The sequence below is a fragment of the Magallana gigas genome, chromosome 6, assembly GCF_963853765.1.
Source record: "Magallana gigas chromosome 6, xbMagGiga1.1, whole genome shotgun sequence".
Lineage (NCBI taxonomy): Eukaryota > Metazoa > Mollusca > Bivalvia > Ostreida > Ostreidae > Magallana > Magallana gigas.
The window spans coordinates 6,345,625-6,362,739 of record NC_088858.1 but is presented as its reverse complement, the minus strand read 5'-3'; the positions used below and the strand labels follow the sequence as shown (position 1 = coordinate 6,362,739).

Sequence of the window (17,115 nt, the reverse complement as noted above, 5' to 3'; positions counted from 1 at the left end):
TGAATTGATATTCGATAGCTAGACAAATGTCCAATTTTAATGTTTTCACACATATCGAAAAATAGCAAAGTGAAGAAATATATACCATTGCTTGATCGTTTTATCTGACAGTGTTTAAAACTTTAAAGCTTTTAAAATGATGGATTTTTTCTTTAAATCAATAGAAATAAAAATGTTGATATGTCACTATATATATAGGACCAAACAATTGGGGGAGGGAGAAGGGATGTCCCTTATTGGTAATGCTACTAACATTTAGGCCTATTGATGAATTCGTGTGTCGATCATTGTTAGTACTTCTGAAACTTAGTTCTTTGTAACTGTTTAAGGGTCCTCCACACACCTGGGAAGAGTTCTGTCTACAAGCCCATTCTTCTTAGATATGGCCATATATATATGATTCTTCTTAATTACTTAAAGATATTTTTAGTATGTGTTCGACTTGAAAATGACCCCAAAAATCTCACTTTTGTATGTTATATTTTCAAAACTTCACTGTTCTAATTAAGATGAATAAATTTTTCACAGTTTTGTGATTCAAGCTAGGCAAAATTTTATAATTCATCTTCAAATGCATGGTAGACATGCAGGCACGTAGCATCGTTTTATAATCAGCAAATATATTGACAAGCAAAAAAGGGACCTTTCCAAAATCATCCGCAAATAATGGAGCGTACATCTATGAATTTTTAGTTATTTTTACTTTAATTATTGAATTTCACATGGTCTACGAAAAGGGGGGAGGGGGCAACTCCTTGATAAATCACTATTTTGCTGCGAAAAAGTGGGTTGCGTGCCTACAAATACAAAAATTAATGGTGTTTGAAATGTGAAATGATAAAAATGTCTTGGGCGAAATTAGTAAGAATGTGTTAAAAGCCGATATGAACGTTAGATTTGTTTGTTTGCAGCTGTTGAAACATGTTTTCGCGCCAACAAAAACATTTAAATTTTATCCAATCAACGCCCACAATTTTTATCTGTCCGTGTCAGCACTTGTAAACAACATGGCGATCTGGAGGCCCTAAATTAAGATTTTCATCGTGAAAAAGGTTTATTTACCAACAATTAACCATATTTTCCTGTTTAAAATAACGATTGATTATGCATGCTGCTAAATTATTTTTATATGCATGCATTTGAAAGATAGATTATGCCGCTTATTCACATACTAACGGTACAATTCATTTATCACCAAAACAATTCATTTACTTTCAAATTATTGTTTGCTGTTTATCGTTGCGTGTAGGTCTATTCAAATTTTGTGAAAGATTCAATGTTTTCAGAAAAGCTGATGAGTTTTGAAAAAAATTGTTGCATCCCATTTCACACTCTGGATCGTGCAACCTGTCAAACAAATCATGCAGAAGTGTTGCAGTAATGCACTGTACACGACCAAGTATTAAGGTTTAAAACAACGTTTTGCATTTAGAAATATAAAATGGAAGACCCACAAAGTTCTACAAATGATTTTGACCTGTTGAGAGACATGGATGAACAAGATGGGGTCTCTCAGGAGAGTGTGAACGCTGACGAAGAGGAATCTCCAAGTTCTAATGAACAACTGGTAGGTTTTGGAAAATAAAAAAAATCATTATGATATATTTGCACTACAGCATTATATTTAATGACAGAAATGTAATCTCAAACTGATTAGAAGGGAGATGATTCCGATAAATAGCAAGGTTTGATACCACACACTGCTAGGGCTGGGACGATACTGTACTTAGCCTATACAGTACATATCACGATACATTGCAACTAAATAAAAACATGAATAAGGGTTTAAAATTTATTCAATCTATCGATGTATTAACACTGCATGTCCAAAGTTATTTTATTATATTTAAAATGAGCATTGCACAATTTACAAATTACTTTAGTCTCCTATACTCTACTTTTTCACAAACAAGTATTATCCAAAAGTTTTCCACACTCCAGATTTATTTTTGACAACTTTACTAGGTATTCTGCCATCTTTGTACTTTCATATTAGGCGAGCGGACTAAAAATAGACTATATATGAAGCTCGGGTATTTTTGGAAAATAAAAAAAAGGTTGCTTAGGTATCGTTGTATTAATGGTAAATGTATCAATCAAAATATCGTCAAAATAAATACCGTGACTCATCGGTGGATCGTCCCATCCCTACACACTGCTTTGAAATTATCTAGCCTAGGTTCGATCCAAAATTAACATTCTTTCATTGAAACAAGATCGGAGAAAAGATGATGTTATTCCAATAATCTTCTATCGAGTGCTCAACCAACTTATTGATCTGGTAGATCTGGTCTGGACGGATGAACACAATTCTGCACAAACCTCACAAAAATATATTTTAATTACACTTGAAAGTGTAAATATGTGCAGTTTTTGTTTGTTGGTTTGATGTATTTTTTAAATTTATTTATTTTTAAAAACTTTATTCTTTTTAATTTACTAGCCTTCAAATGTGACATTGTTGTACATTTTTTTAAAGGGGGGGAGGGGGGTTAGTTAGGCCAAGTACCCATACAGGGGATTTAATTTGTGACGTTCTTGGTCCTTGAGTTACTGTCAGAAGTACCTAGTTATGTAGATTTGACTCAGATCCTCAGCATTCATTGAATTTTTAAAGCAGTGTTTGTGATTCGTCATTTTTTTTTGGCACAAAAGATACAACTAAACAGAAGAATATCACTCAAAGAATCTTGAAGAAGATTTCTCTTTGAAATTTTGAAATTTCATATCATTAAAGGATGTACAGTAGAATTTTCAGTAAGACATGAATTTTTTTATTCAGTTGTTGTTCACATACAAAATTTGCTTACCTGTAATAATGATGAAAGTATTGCTATGTTTTTGTTACCCATACTCAACTACCTGTCAATTTAAATAATAATTTTATACGAACCAGCATAATAACTCAAATACAGTTATAAACTGATACGAAAGTGTGCTCTAATTTAATTATTAATTTACCTTTGCAATATGCAATATTTGAACAGTACACGGGAGGCCTGTATCCTTATAAGCGTAGGGTACATGGTCATCGGGTAAGTTGTGGTTACTAGTACATGTGTTATTGTGTGGCTTACGATATCTCATTATATTGTCTTGGCAATCTTTGGGAACAGGGATTTCTTTTTGAAGCTTCACCATCAGTGTTTTGTATTTATCACATTGTGAATTTGCTATAATTTGACTCCGCCTGCAACTTCTAAACATTGTTTGCTCTATACATTTGGGCAGTGTTGCAATGAGTTATACATGTACACTATGAACAAGGAGCTACTTTTGTTACATATGTATAAAATGAATTCATTTTCGAGGGCATCTCATAAAACCATGACATCAGCATCTTTGTTTTGCTGGCCGTGTTCTTCTCCCTGTATATGTATGCATGCATTGAGAGTAATAAGTATTCTTTTTGGTGGGGGCTTATTCTTCCCTCTTTGGCATATACTATTTGTCAGCTGCTTCACATCATGTAAGAATATCAAACATGTATTTTCATACCATTAGATTTGATATTCAGAGTTCTATCAAGTATTACTTTTTTCTGCTTTCTGTTTATCTTAAATTTTTTGAATTGGTTTACTACAATTACATATGTTTTAAATGCTTTACAGAATCCTTGCATGCTATTTTTCAATTTTTGAAAACTAAATATAATGCTTTCAAGCAATAAAATCTGATTTGAAAAACCAATGCTTGTCAATAATGTTTGGAATTCTCAGAGTGGATTGAATAATATTAAGTCGGTATTTGAAACACCTGTACAGGTGTGAAATCTTTTGTTGTACATAATTTATTGATATGATAAGAGGGATGTGATTTGCTGACTTACTGACACCTGGATTCATTTATTTTGTTATCTTATTTGATAAGGAACTTTGAAAGCAAAATTTGTTGATAAGTAATGTGTATTAAACTGAACTATGGCACCCCAAACTATGCAAATAGTTCTGCAAATACAATGTTGATAGACATTAATTATTGTTACCAATCCCAGACATTCACTTTTATGTGTAGATTTCATTAATTTAGTATATTCTTGGATATTTTATGAGTTTCATGGAAAAAATAACCATTGATTTGATGGAAAATAGGAAAGATTTACACAAGCGGAGGCGTCTACTTGTGAGAATGATCTTGGTAATTAATACTGCTTTGTGATTTCACGGTTTTTCTATATTGATATCTAGTGTAATGTTACTGTTTGTAGCCCAAGCCTGAGGACACCTCCAACAATTACAGAAACGTGACCGCTGACTGGAAGATGTCGCTCTCCAGGTCTCCGCTACAAAATGATGACATCAACAAGTACAGGCTGGAGAACAATCAACTCCGTCTACAGGTCAAACAACTCAACCTTGACCTTCAGTCTGAACAAGGTCAGTAAATCAAGTTTACACTAGTCTCATAGGCTGAAGAATTATTCTAACTTCAGTGTTGCAAGCATTGAAAATGGACCTTAGGCAATGTACTTTGTTTTCAGTGGCTGTGAATAGTATCCTTGTATTGGGGAATGGCTATTTGAGCTTGTGTATGAGAAAATATGCATGCTTTGTTTAAGATATCATATGTTATATCGTTGTAGAATCTCTGTCTCAAGTACGTCGCAGGTTGAATGGGGTTGAAAAGGAAAGACTAGAGGCAGCCACCAGATCAAATGCAGAGGTGTGGATTTAGTTTAACATTATTATGTGTTTATGTGATGTTAAGCAATAAAGTAAGGTTGCAAGTTTTTCTTCTAATTTCATGCTTGCAGTGATGTGATATGTTGTTTTTGTTTCACCAGATTTCTGAGCTGGAGAGTCAGCTGGCCAAGCTTCGTTCCCAGCTTGAGAAAGGGGAGGCCACTCGACAGAACTTGGAGTTTGAGCTCACAAAATGTCAGCGAGAAATGAACCATCAGAGGAGTGCAGTGTATGATAAGGAATCGGAGCTGAGTGAAGTCAAGGATCATCTGCAAGGTTTGTCTTTCTCTCTTTGGTTCAAATACCCTAATACAGAATAAAATAATAATTTTTCTTACTTGGTTTTTTATGCAAGTAGCTGAATAGAGTTTATTTTTTCAGCCAAAGTCAATGAGCTGACAAGGGACTTGCAAGACGCTCAGCATCAACTGTCTGTAGAAAAACAGGGATCCAAAGAATCAGAGACACGACTCAAGCAGAGTATTGAAGAGAGAGTAAGTTCAAGACTAATCTACGCTAATTTTAATTTTAAGAATTATGACTTACTGTCAAGTCAATTTTAGATGCTTTTATTGAATTTGTTGACCATACATGACATGTATTACATGTATCTCTGACAGAACCACTCGGTGTCTAAATGTCACACAGAGATGGACATACTGAGGGCAGAGAGAGACAAGCTGGATTCACTGGTGATGCAACATGAGAGGTAACTGATATTTGTTAAAACTTCACAAAGTGGTAAATTACAGCCAAGGATAAAATTCAGATATTTTAAATACCATAATTACCTGTACCAGTCTTTAGAATAAAAGTATCAATGAATTTATGCTTACGATTGGGCAGCTGAAAAACTATTGTATTTCTTATTTCCAGTGCCATATCAGAGTTCACTGAGAAGATTCAGGATCTAGAAAGTAAGAACATAGACCAGTGTAAATACATGATAACCAATATAAAATTGATAAAATCTCATAAATATGCATTAAAAATATCTCCCCCTAGGTGAAAGAAAAAATCAAACAGAAAATCTGAGAAGGTTACTAACAGAAATTGAGTATGCCAAGGAAAGAGAAGACAGACTAAAAAAAGATTTAGAGGTAAATATCAGAATAAAGTCATTAGGGATAAAACTTTGTTTTAAACACATCTGCATTTTGTATCTCTGTGTAATTTTGTTTTTTAGATCTCACTACAGAGGCTTCGCACTGTAGAGGAAAATATTGAAGCAGAGAGAGCAGCTCATTTAGAAACCAAATTCAACTCAGAAATCATACAGGTACTTGTAAATCGTGTCATGGACGTGAATAGTAACTCTTCCTCTCACTTGTATTCCTTATCTAATGATTCTGTCAATCATTTGGCTGGTCTTTCTTTAGTTAAGAGTAAGGGACCTAGAGGGAGCCCTGGAGGTGGAGAAGTCGGCCAATGATGAGGCCAATAAAGCTATAGACAGGCTGACCAGACAGATCCGAGAACTGGAGCAGTCGTACGAGGAGGAGCGCAGGAACAACAAGGATGTGAACACCAAGCTGGACAAAGTGGAAAAGGAGTACAGCTCCGTCAAACGACAGCTGACGTCGGAGGTGGAGAACAAGAAAAATGTCATAGGAAACCTGTCGAAGGAGCTAGAGGTCCATCAGAAAAACTTCAACGAACTGAAGGACGAGCTGTCCAAGGTCAGTGCAGTGTTACTGTGTTTTATGATTATTGAAATCAAATGTAAGGTTTTCAAGAAATGTAGTTTTAAGTGTAAGGATACATCAGATAGAGAGATATATGAAAGTCATTAGTGTAGAAATAGTCCAATAAATGTACCCTTAGAAAGGCAGTGTTGCAGAGTTTGTTTGTTTCAGGACAAGCTTCTTCCAGAAATCTTTGTATGATACTGGACTTACTGGTACTCATTTATTTGTCCTGCCTATATAGAAAAAGTATTCTTTTAAGGCCAAAAAGCGACAGATCTATCTAGAGGAGACATATGGAGGGAGTATGAGAGAACTAGAGCTCTTATTGAGTAACTTCCAAGTAGACGAGAAACCCAAAAGGGCCTCCACCTCAAGTAAGACACCTTTATGTTCTGGTACCTACTCACATGCGTAAAATTTTCATAACAGTAAAACAATTTCTTAATATATGCCAATGCTTTCTATTTTATTATAATATGCATTATGATATACACATATGCAGGGTGTGCATGTACAACTATGATTAAAGTGCAACTTTGTAACATAATGTTTGATGGAAATATTTCAATTTCACAGAGAGTAAGAAGGATGGTAAGAGTGTTCCAGCTCCCTCCTCTGTTCTGGAAACTTTGCGTGTGACCTTGTCTGAGTACAAAAAACGGCTAGATGACACAACAGAGGAAGTAAGTCACAGCGTTAGATTTAATATGTACATGTATTACAGGCTTGATAGATTTAGATAAAGTATTGAATGAAGCTTTCAGGATATCCTATAATGTACGGTAATCTTAATCCCCACATGATCATTTTATTTCTTTTTACACTAGCTTGGCAAAATGAAGAAATCCAGTGATGCTCTGAACAAAGAGATAGACCAGTGTAAGGAGATGATTTGGGCCAAGGACAAAGCTCTAGAGGTCAGTGCTGTAGAAAAAAAAGCTTGAATCTTAGGAGATACATTCCCTTAGATTCATAAAGAGCTATGGTTATGGGTAGCTAATTTTGTTTTGTTGTTCTTCCCTCTAGGATGCCCAGAAGAACTACACCAGGACCGCCAAAGAGTTGAACCGTGTCAGATCGGAGTATTCCGAGATGGAGAATGGCATGGCAAAGATGAGGATAACCCTGCAGAGTTCTAGCAGTAACTCCACCAAAGACCGACGACGTGTCCAGGAGCTCTCAGAGGAGGTAAAAGGAGAATCATATCAAAGAACATTTATTATCGAATCTGTAGTTTACTTAGTTTTGTAAACATATCTAAAAATTTATTTTTTTTACAGATCATGAAGTTGGTTAAAAGGCATAAAGCTGATGATGAGGTGAGGGAAAAGTTTTAATTTTATGGTAAAATAATAAAATTGATTTTATCTACGTGTAACTGAAATACTGCTGTCTAGCATGATCTTAATGCAGTATGAGTACATATTATGGATACATTATTACTTTATAATTTGTTGTTGTCTGTGTTCAGGAGAAGCTGGCATTCCTGCACGGCATGTACCAGCGTCTGTTGGCGGGCCGGGTGATGGTACCCCCCAAAGACACCTCCATCCATAAGTTTACCTGGGCGGACCTCACCAGTCTGGTGTATGAACAGATGTGTAACCTAGTGACCTCATCACAGAGGACTGATGAAAAGGTCAGTAAAGGGAAAATCATCCTATGTTTTAAAATACCCTTATAGTACTATGCAGTTAGGGTTAATAAATTAATTAAAAATCATCATGAACTGCTTAATGTGAAGAGACAATGAAATTTTTATCCTGTGAAAACAAAAATATAGATTATGAATTAAGGAGTAATTTCTTTTTCTGTTCATTATTTTTCACAGATAAGACATCTTGAGGAGGCTCTGAGGGTGAAGGAAGATGCTCTAGAAGACATGCAAAAAGCTCATGAGGACCAGCTGAACAAGCTCACTGCTTTGACCAAAGAACGAGAAATTGCCTGGAACAAACAGAAAGAGGAGATTGAGGCTCACTACTCACAACTACTGGCCGAGGTTCAGTCAAGATCAAAGGTAAGTCATACAGGGGAAATCAAGTCTAAAATATCATTTTTCAGTACATGAACTCAAACAGTTAATGCTGCTTATCTACATTTCAACTCTTTGTTATTCTGTACTTTCTGTTATTTCTATTTTGTAGAAAAGTCAGTCAATGGCTGACCAGGCCTGGGAAAAGATCAGAATGACGGGATCAGTCCAGCAAGGTCTGGAGACTGAGTGTTCTGATCTAAGGACCCACCTAGTGGAGTCCCAGCGACAGAACCGTGCCTTACTGGCCACATGCAGCCTCCTGGCTGGCGCCCTATACCCCACCTTCACACGCTCCTCTCTGCTGGCCATTCAGCGCAACATGCTGGAGGAACAGATGTCAAACTGGGAGTTCTGTAGGGAGAGAATGGAGCTTCTGGTCAGCACTCTAAGCGCAGAAATGAAGGCCGCTGCTGGAGAGCCCAGTAAACTGGAGAAACCGGCCAAACGCCATCCTCTGCTGACTTTCAGGGTTGGGGTGGTTGCTGTTCTAGCGGCCAACAGGCTCAGGTACTTTGGACAGAACTGTAGCAGGATGTTTGTGACTTATGATACTGTGATTTCAAATCAAAATGGAATTGTTGTGTGCACAGGAGGAAGAAAGTCAACACCTAAAGCATTCCCAGGTGAGCATTGAAAGTACCAGTACAAGTAGTCACTCTTCATATGAATATGCACTGTGTTGATACATACTAATGTATCACATGTTATGAATGATTTATTATGCTTGATACTTCAGCAAAAACAAATGGTTACTTTAGGAATTATTTCAGGTGATAGAGAAGAAAGAGACACTGCAGAGATGCATGGCTCCATCTTGCGATGGTTGTCCAGTGGTGAGCTTCTTAATGCAGTGACCACATCCATGTCTGAACTTTTGGAGGTCACTGACCAGGTCAAAGGCAAAGAGAAAGGTACAGACACACTAAAACATATATGTGATAAATTTCACAACGAAGACCATAAATTTTCAAATTGTCTGGTCTCTGGTATAACCTTTAAACTAGCATGTAGATGCCACATTAGCTACATGTACTGTATATACCAGTCATGGATTCATAAGGTCAGTTAAACACATGTTCTTTGATTTACTTTTTGATGTCATTATTTCAGCTTCACCAGTCGAGATGAGGGCTGTTGTTAATGCTGCTCGGAATTCCTTCACTAAGCTAGTGGACAAACTGTGTCGACAGTTTGAGGGAGTTTCTCCTCACCCAGGCATAGGGGGCAGGGACCGTAACTCTCTGGTCAGGGTCATTGGACGTGGCCTCAGTAAGATTTGTGTGGGTAAATCTGTGGATCAGAAAGGGCAGATTGTGCCAGCTCAGGTGTGTGGGGTTTAATTAATTTGTTTTCCTAAAATAAACACAAGACATCAATTTTTCCCCCCAGGATTAACATGCAAAGAACTCTATTGTATTGCTGTAAAAATCAGTTTTAATGGTAAAATGGAATATACATAAACATCAGTTTATTTCCTAGGTTTTATGAATAGTAAACTATCAACACATATTTTAGTTTTATTTATCTGCATGGTAATAAATAGTGTTGCTTGCTATATGTAGGAGTTGTTGGGGGCCCTACAGACCCACATTCTGGACTTCACTCAGCGACTGCACACTGTGGAGGTGGAGAGACGTCAGCTTGTTCTGGAACTGAACCGGATGAAGGACGAGTGTTCTGACCTCCCTCAGAAAGAAGACATTGAGAAACTCCAGGACCAACTCAGCACCATCAAGGGACAGGTATAAAATATAGAAAATATCCTCTTTTCTGCCCTGTGCAATATAAATTGAATCATTAGCTATTATGAGGTACATTGAATAAATCGGTATTTGTCATTGAATTTTGATGTCAGAGTATGACATCAAACAATTACAATTACAAACAATTACTTCAACTTAGCAAACAAGCTTTGGTGCAAATTGTCAGAAAAGTTTATAAGAGACAAGTAATAGATACCTAGTTATTTGTTGTCAGTAATCATTTATCACGCAATGTTTGATATTGCTTCTTCAATATTTTCTGTAAGTACGGTATATGTTATAAAAATCATGGCATATCATTTTTTTATATAGCATCCCATATATAATAATGTTAAGATTAGGGGAAATGAAACTTGCTTTGCTATGAGCTTTAATACATTAAAAGCATGTTCACTTTGTGTTTTACGTGTACTGTAGTCCTTTTGAAATATATGATTTCCTGTATAATACCTCTTGTTGGCTTTAATAGTAACTGTATTTGTTGGTAGGACCTGGACTATGTGTCCATTGACAAGTTTGAGAGCGTGTGTCAGGAGCTGAACAACGCCCTACAGCGGGAGCAGCAGGCCCAGCAGCTGTTGGTGGAGCAGAGTCGTCAGCTGGAGGAGATCACCCTCAGACTGGACCTGTACACCACGGAGGGCATGGAGAAGGAACAGACCCTGTCAGAGGCCGTGCATGTAAGTCTCAGGGAACCAGTGAATCAACATAATAAACAAGTTTGTTTAAGTATACTAACAGTTTGTGTATACCTCTTTATTCTTTAGATGGGCTTGAGCTTTTTATGATTTTGTATTTTAAACATTACTATTTTGACATCTTGAATCACTGGGGGAAAAAAGGAACCACAGTATTAACAGGAAATAAACCAGGAATATATTCTATTGGATCTATGAAATTGATGCTGAGAAACTTTATTTCAAGTACATTCTACATGTATATGTCATCTTCCAGGGACTGACAGAGACAAAGGGGGAACTGAAGAGGAAGGAGCAGACCCTGCGGCAGCTGAATCGACAGGTGATATCTCTGGAGGGGGAGAAGAAAGCCTTCCTCACCAACATAGCCGACGCCGAGAAGGCCCTCAGGACCGTAGCCAGGTATGCCTAATTAATCATGAGGAATTGTTTCTCTATTAGAAACACCTCTTGCTATTATTTTTTGCAGTGGCATTTTTTTTTAACGGTTTGAAACTACATGTATTACCGGTACATACTAATATTCTCATCATTTCATACAAAAAGGCAGAATTGTGGAATTTTTAACTCATGTAAAACAAGGAACCTACAAGGTAAACCTAAAATCTCTTGCTACATGTATTGGTTGCATTTTTTTTAAATGTGTTTGATCGTATGAATTTTGCCATTTCAGAGACAAAGAAACTTTGGCTCAGTATCTCAAAGCAGTGACAATAGCACTGGAGCAGGTACTTGCTTTGTTGGTTTTAATGAGAATCACAATTTCTGATTGAATCTCCTACACTGCAATCTACATACCGTAATCCGGTGAATATAATACGCAGTAGTGTACAATACGCACCCCCCACTTTGGACCTGAAAGTGGTGGAAAAAAGCTTGTTGGGATGTATAATACGCATCAAAAAAATTGACCAAACGGTAATCCTGAGTATCAACAAAGCAGTTATACTTTGTATGCACGCTTGAAACTTCATCGCAGGAATACGATACCGGAAATAAGAAAAACACAATATTTTCTTAGATACTGATTTTATTGTAACTAATACATCGCGGTAATATCTTTATTTCATAATCATGTTTTAAATAGACCTAGTATTAAATGTTCTACCGTAAATAAAATCAACTACTTTTAACAAGCGTTATATATATAATTGTGTAGTGAAAAAACGGACGGTGTACAGGTATGAAGATAATGGACCTAATTAAATTCTTAAATAATTCCGATCAAAGTGATCAATTAGAGCCCTGGAACATAATAAAATATGTGCACAAATAGTTGTTGTATATAGTACACTTATAGCCTAAGGGGAGTGTTAGAGATACCCAAGGTGTCAAGCGTTAGCGGTAGAGGGCATAACAATGGCTTCAATTACCGGAATAGGTTATAGAATTATTTATACTCATAATTATTTGCAATAGATCAATTAACATTACATGAAAATAGTTAAAAATGAGCCACATGAAGTGTAAGCTGTTTTCAAAGAGCACGTGGCCATCCAAGCCCGCATTCTATTAATAACAGCAGTAATGGCGGCGTACACGGAGATAAAGAATAGACAGTTCAACTTAATTTTTAAAGGCCATTTTGAAACAGTTTATTTATTAACAGACTTAAAGTATACATTTTCTTTAATTACATGCTATAACAATGATTTCCTAAGGGTTAAATAGTAATATATATTTGGCAATGAAGTAATGTTACGATGTATAGCGGGGTATCGGTCTTGTCTGTGAACAGCATAGATAATACTGTAGTACGAAATCCCGTGCTTCACCTAGGGAAAAATATGTCCAAATCCTATAGGGATGTATAATACGCACCCCTTTCTCACGGTTAAAAATGCTTGGAAAAAAGTGCGTATTATATTCACCGGATTACGGTAAATGTCATCTATTTTAGGCCAAGAAGGAGTTGACTCTGGCTAAGGGGGTAACTGATTTCTCCTGGACTAAGCGGTTACTGAATGCTGATTTTATCCCCAGTGATGTTGGGAAAGCTGGACCCGAGCTTATTGCTGCTCAGGTGAGTCCTAGGATTTCTGAAAAATTAATAACTGGAAAGTTGATGTCTGAATCAACAAAATCTTATTTTAGAGATAAAATTGAATTAAATTTGGGCTTAAAAATATTGATAAGTATTTGTGATAAATACCTGGTACAGTTTGTATATGGGTAGGGCAAAATGACAAAATTGTCATAATCTTTGTACAGTCAGATAATAGCAATATAAGATGATAAACTTAGAGTAAATAATAAGATTCTCCTCTGCAGAATTTAGTAGGAGCTTTTGTGGAGACCCAGAACCAGGCCATTAGTAAGATCAAATCTCTGGAGGACGAGATTGATACTCACCAACAGCACATCAACACGCTCAAGCGAGAATTGAGCGATGCCGTGCGACGGGAGTATGACGAGAGTGTGAGTATACATCAAAGTAATAAAAAATTCTGAAATAAATACATTTATAAGAAAATCCACAGATCTTCGTGAGAAATTGGCCCAACCTAATTCATGCCAGTCCTACTTTAGCGATAGGCACGTTATTATGTGAACTGTGAACTTTCAATATCTTTATGAAATACATGTAAATGAATATATTCTATACGTATGTTATTATTACTTCACCAAGTCAGGTGTATTTGTATAATGGTGATTTGTAACAATGGTATTATTCTTAATGTTCTAGGCTGAGATCCCTACAAGAGATCATAACAAAGAAATGGACATGACTCAATCTGAGAGTTTCTTGCCAATTAGGTATTGCTCTTTTTGTTGCTACATGTATGTCAAATAGCTTTATTGTATTCATTTAATGAGAATTGAAACACAAAAATTGTAACATGAATGGACAACTTTTTCTATGTATACAATGCATACATATTTACTTTGATATTGTACGGTCCCAACATTTTATCAAACAAATTTTTAAAGATTAAGATGATATTTTGCTAAAAATCTTTACTGGTACATTTACTGAGAGATTTTACAGGTGTTTTAGATTTGTTTAATATGTTTATTTATTTAGTGATTTTACATTCGAACATTTCAGAGAGGACTCAGAAATCTCTTTTTCTATGCCAAAGGCAGCCACACCAAAATCCAAGAGAATGGATTCTTCTTTGAGGAGATCAGAAAGGTACAGACACTATAAATGCTCTCAAGATTTCAAGTGTGCTGTTGCGGATTTCTCATTCACTTCATTTCAATATTTTTGTCTTTTTGATTTTGAAAGAAATCTGTCATTTTCATTTTTAGTGATGCCAAGCGCTTCATTCAAAAATGGTACTTGTTTTTGAAACAGCTATTAATTACTGCCATTACATGTGTTTAACAATTTGTGGGTAGCTAACAAAATATGAAATAAAAGTATTTTTTCTCAAATAAGTGTGTAAATAATACTAGTACATGTAATAAGACCGTTGATAGTTTGATTAAGTTTATCATTACCATAAACTTCTTTGTATAACGTGTGTGGTAGAAATTTACAGCCAATAAAATGTACTGTGCATACAGTAGTACCGGTACTTTGTGTGTACTTACAGTGTTTATACTGTAATGTTAATGGTGTTGGTGATTTATTAGTATTTATTAATCAAATGTGCTCATAATGCAAACGTACAAATAAAACAATAATGAGGCAAGCTAATTTGATTAACAACAAAAATGATTAAATTGTGGGGCTTTGAGTCATTGTTTTTTGATATCATTACGGTAGTCCTGAAGACTTGGTTCGATTGCCTGCGCTTTGTGATCTTCAGTAGTGAGTAATAGTTCTCTCATTTTAAGTTTTCCTTTAGAGTTTTGATCATTTGTTGTTGCATGTACTTTATTTACGACAGGAGAATTTATTGTTGATTTTGCATTCTTTGATGCTAAGTGTGTTGTTAGTTTAACTGCCAGTACATTCAAATTGTCCTCTCTAATTTTTGCTTGATATTGATACAGTATTAATTCAATTTATTGGTGTAATGAACCCATTTGATATATAAGCCAGCAGGTCCCCATAAATGTACCGTAGATGTCTTTATTTACTTGAGTCCCTTGTCTGATACTTTGGTATGCTATGTGTTGGATGACCCCTGTTGGCAAAACCAAGACTCAAGTACCGGTAATACTGATAGCCAGTCTGATTAAAACCACTCTTTTTTCACTCACCTGATGAGTGTAAAGACGCAAAAGAAAAGGGTGGTTTTAATCAGACTACTGATATTGTGGTTACCGAAGTCATTGATCATTGGTTGTTTAGATTTGTTTTGCAGCCTTCAATCTTGATTTTCCTTGGCCATAATTAAGGTGACAAAAGAATGAAAAGATTAATTTGAGGGATGAGGTAGAAGTTCATAAAAAGAAACAAGATGTGCAAATGCATCTTGAAAGTCCTTTTGAACATGTATATTTTGTCATTTATACAGTATTCTACTATGAACTTTATTGTATGTTTTTAATCATGTGCATGGTTTAGTTTTTTTCTAAATTTGCATGTTAGTGTATTTTTGTATAACCAATTCAATTGATATTCAACCATAATTAACGAAATGAATAGAGAGATATGAGAAAAAACTTTGCCTATCATCATTTGTAAACATCATAACTACATATAACCTGTCTTTTCATCTTGTCAAGGTCTCCCAAGTTCCAGACTCCAGTCAGATCCAGTCGATCTAACAACATCCGACCTAAAGCATTCGAGCCTCACGGGAGGTAGCCAACCAAGGAAGATAACTCTACAGGGTGAACATTCCACATCGTCTACTGTGATATGTACTTGTATCTACACAAACCAAATATATACTCACTCATCTGATCAGGTGATTCCAATCAAACCATTCCACAATCCACAGTCATTCTTAGAGCATTTATTGATAGTTTGTTGATGAGATGGGAGTGATGGTGATGTGTAACCTGTTGGTTTACCTGTGGTGCTATTGTTCCAGTGTTTGAGACGTTATACATGATATTAAAAAAATATGTGTGTCCAGTTGACTGAGTATATGTATGTATAAGTCAGTGTATGGAAAGTTTGTTGATTGAATTGTAGTATTTTGCCTTAAATTGTATATTTGGAATAGAATTAACTAATGTACATCTGCGAAAGGGTCTGTAAACTGCATTACTTCACATGACCACCAAACATAGAAAAACACATATTTACAATTACACAGTGTATCTAAATAGGATATATTTTTAGATAAAGTCAATGCATTAACTAGGCGATGACATCTCTTACCGATTTATTTATTGATTGATTTTTTAATTATTCATTTGATATTGATGGAGATAGCATTTTGTGTATCTTTCTTATCCGTCCTAATTTATTTTTATTTTATTTCATTAAAGTATGAGTTTTAATAAAGTACTTGATTTACTACTTTGTGTTTATATTTGTGTTTTATCAACTATAGCGGTTTCATCATTTTTTTGGTTTTCATCGTAGAGCTGATCCATGAAATGAAATACAAATGTGCATGACAACAGATTTTATTAATATCATAAAATTCTTTAACCACAAATTTGTTTATCTTTGAAGTGTGAATTACTAAATCCACAAAAATTCATCTCTTTAAACATTGATGAAACTGCAGTATCAAAGGTTTAGCTGCAGGTCTGTAGCTCCTGGTCTGGAAAAATTCAAATGGACAACTTGGTCATGCATCCGAATAGTTTAATTTGCTGTTCAGCGGTTGGGATTTACTGTAAATTATCATTATTTCTGTGTCCTATAATTACATGTACTGTTCTGGTCTTGTTGGCTAATTTAAGGTATACTTACTGTAGATTCCTAACTAAACGCTAGGGATTAATATCTGCGTAAAATTGCGAGAAGCACCCTTCGCGGATTTTAAAATCTCGCCATTATTTTTTTAAAGTTCAGAACTATAAGAAATAAGGAGAAAAGTTCCACGTTCACGATTTTACATTCTTGCTATTTGATACAAACCAGCGGGATCGCGGAATTAAGTACTTGCGTACTATTAGGAATTTGCAGTATTGTTTTAAGATAAATCGCAAACATTTAGGATGTAAATCTATGAATCTAGGAAGTTTGAATATTATAGTAGTTGCAATATCTAACCATTCATAATTTTAAAACAATGAACTCATCCAGATTTGACTGACTTTGAATCGTTTTCTGTCGCAAAACTAGAGGTATCTTCTTTCATCCATATCTTGATATAAGTCAAATACAGTTAACTTTGACAGTAAAAAAAATTCTGGAAAAGAGGGGGGGGGGGGGTACAAACGTTA

The 17,115-nt window shown here is 35.5% G+C and overlaps 1 protein-coding gene across 4 annotated transcripts; it reads left to right on the top strand.

Annotated features, from left to right (window-relative positions):
- Positions 1–912: 912 nt before the first annotated feature.
- Positions 913–16,235, top strand: LOC105318092 (coiled-coil domain-containing protein 171). 4 transcript variants are annotated; one of them, XM_034462158.2, is made up of 32 exons: positions 913–1,052; positions 1,433–1,567; positions 2,988–3,035; positions 4,208–4,376; positions 4,583–4,662; positions 4,784–4,958; positions 5,064–5,176; positions 5,303–5,391; positions 5,559–5,599; positions 5,688–5,782; positions 5,869–5,961; positions 6,062–6,361; positions 6,630–6,744; positions 6,947–7,053; positions 7,198–7,287; positions 7,397–7,558; positions 7,651–7,689; positions 7,842–8,009; positions 8,202–8,390; positions 8,518–9,031; positions 9,179–9,319; positions 9,519–9,733; positions 9,971–10,150; positions 10,660–10,851; positions 11,126–11,271; positions 11,543–11,597; positions 12,770–12,892; positions 13,141–13,287; positions 13,556–13,626; positions 13,919–14,005; positions 14,585–14,629; positions 15,493–16,235. In XM_034462158.2, coding segments are annotated over exons 2-32 (4,116 nt in total). In that variant the 5' UTR covers positions 913–1,052; positions 1,433–1,441; the 3' UTR covers positions 15,494–16,235. The 4 variants fall into 4 exon arrangements, with proteins under 4 accessions (XP_034318049.2, XP_034318046.2, XP_034318048.2 ...); XM_034462155.2 differs by lacking the exon at positions 14,585–14,629 and adding an exon at positions 14,125–14,151; XM_034462157.2 differs by lacking the exons at positions 2,988–3,035; positions 14,585–14,629 and adding an exon at positions 14,125–14,151.
- The last annotated feature ends 880 nt before the right edge of the window (positions 16,236–17,115 follow it).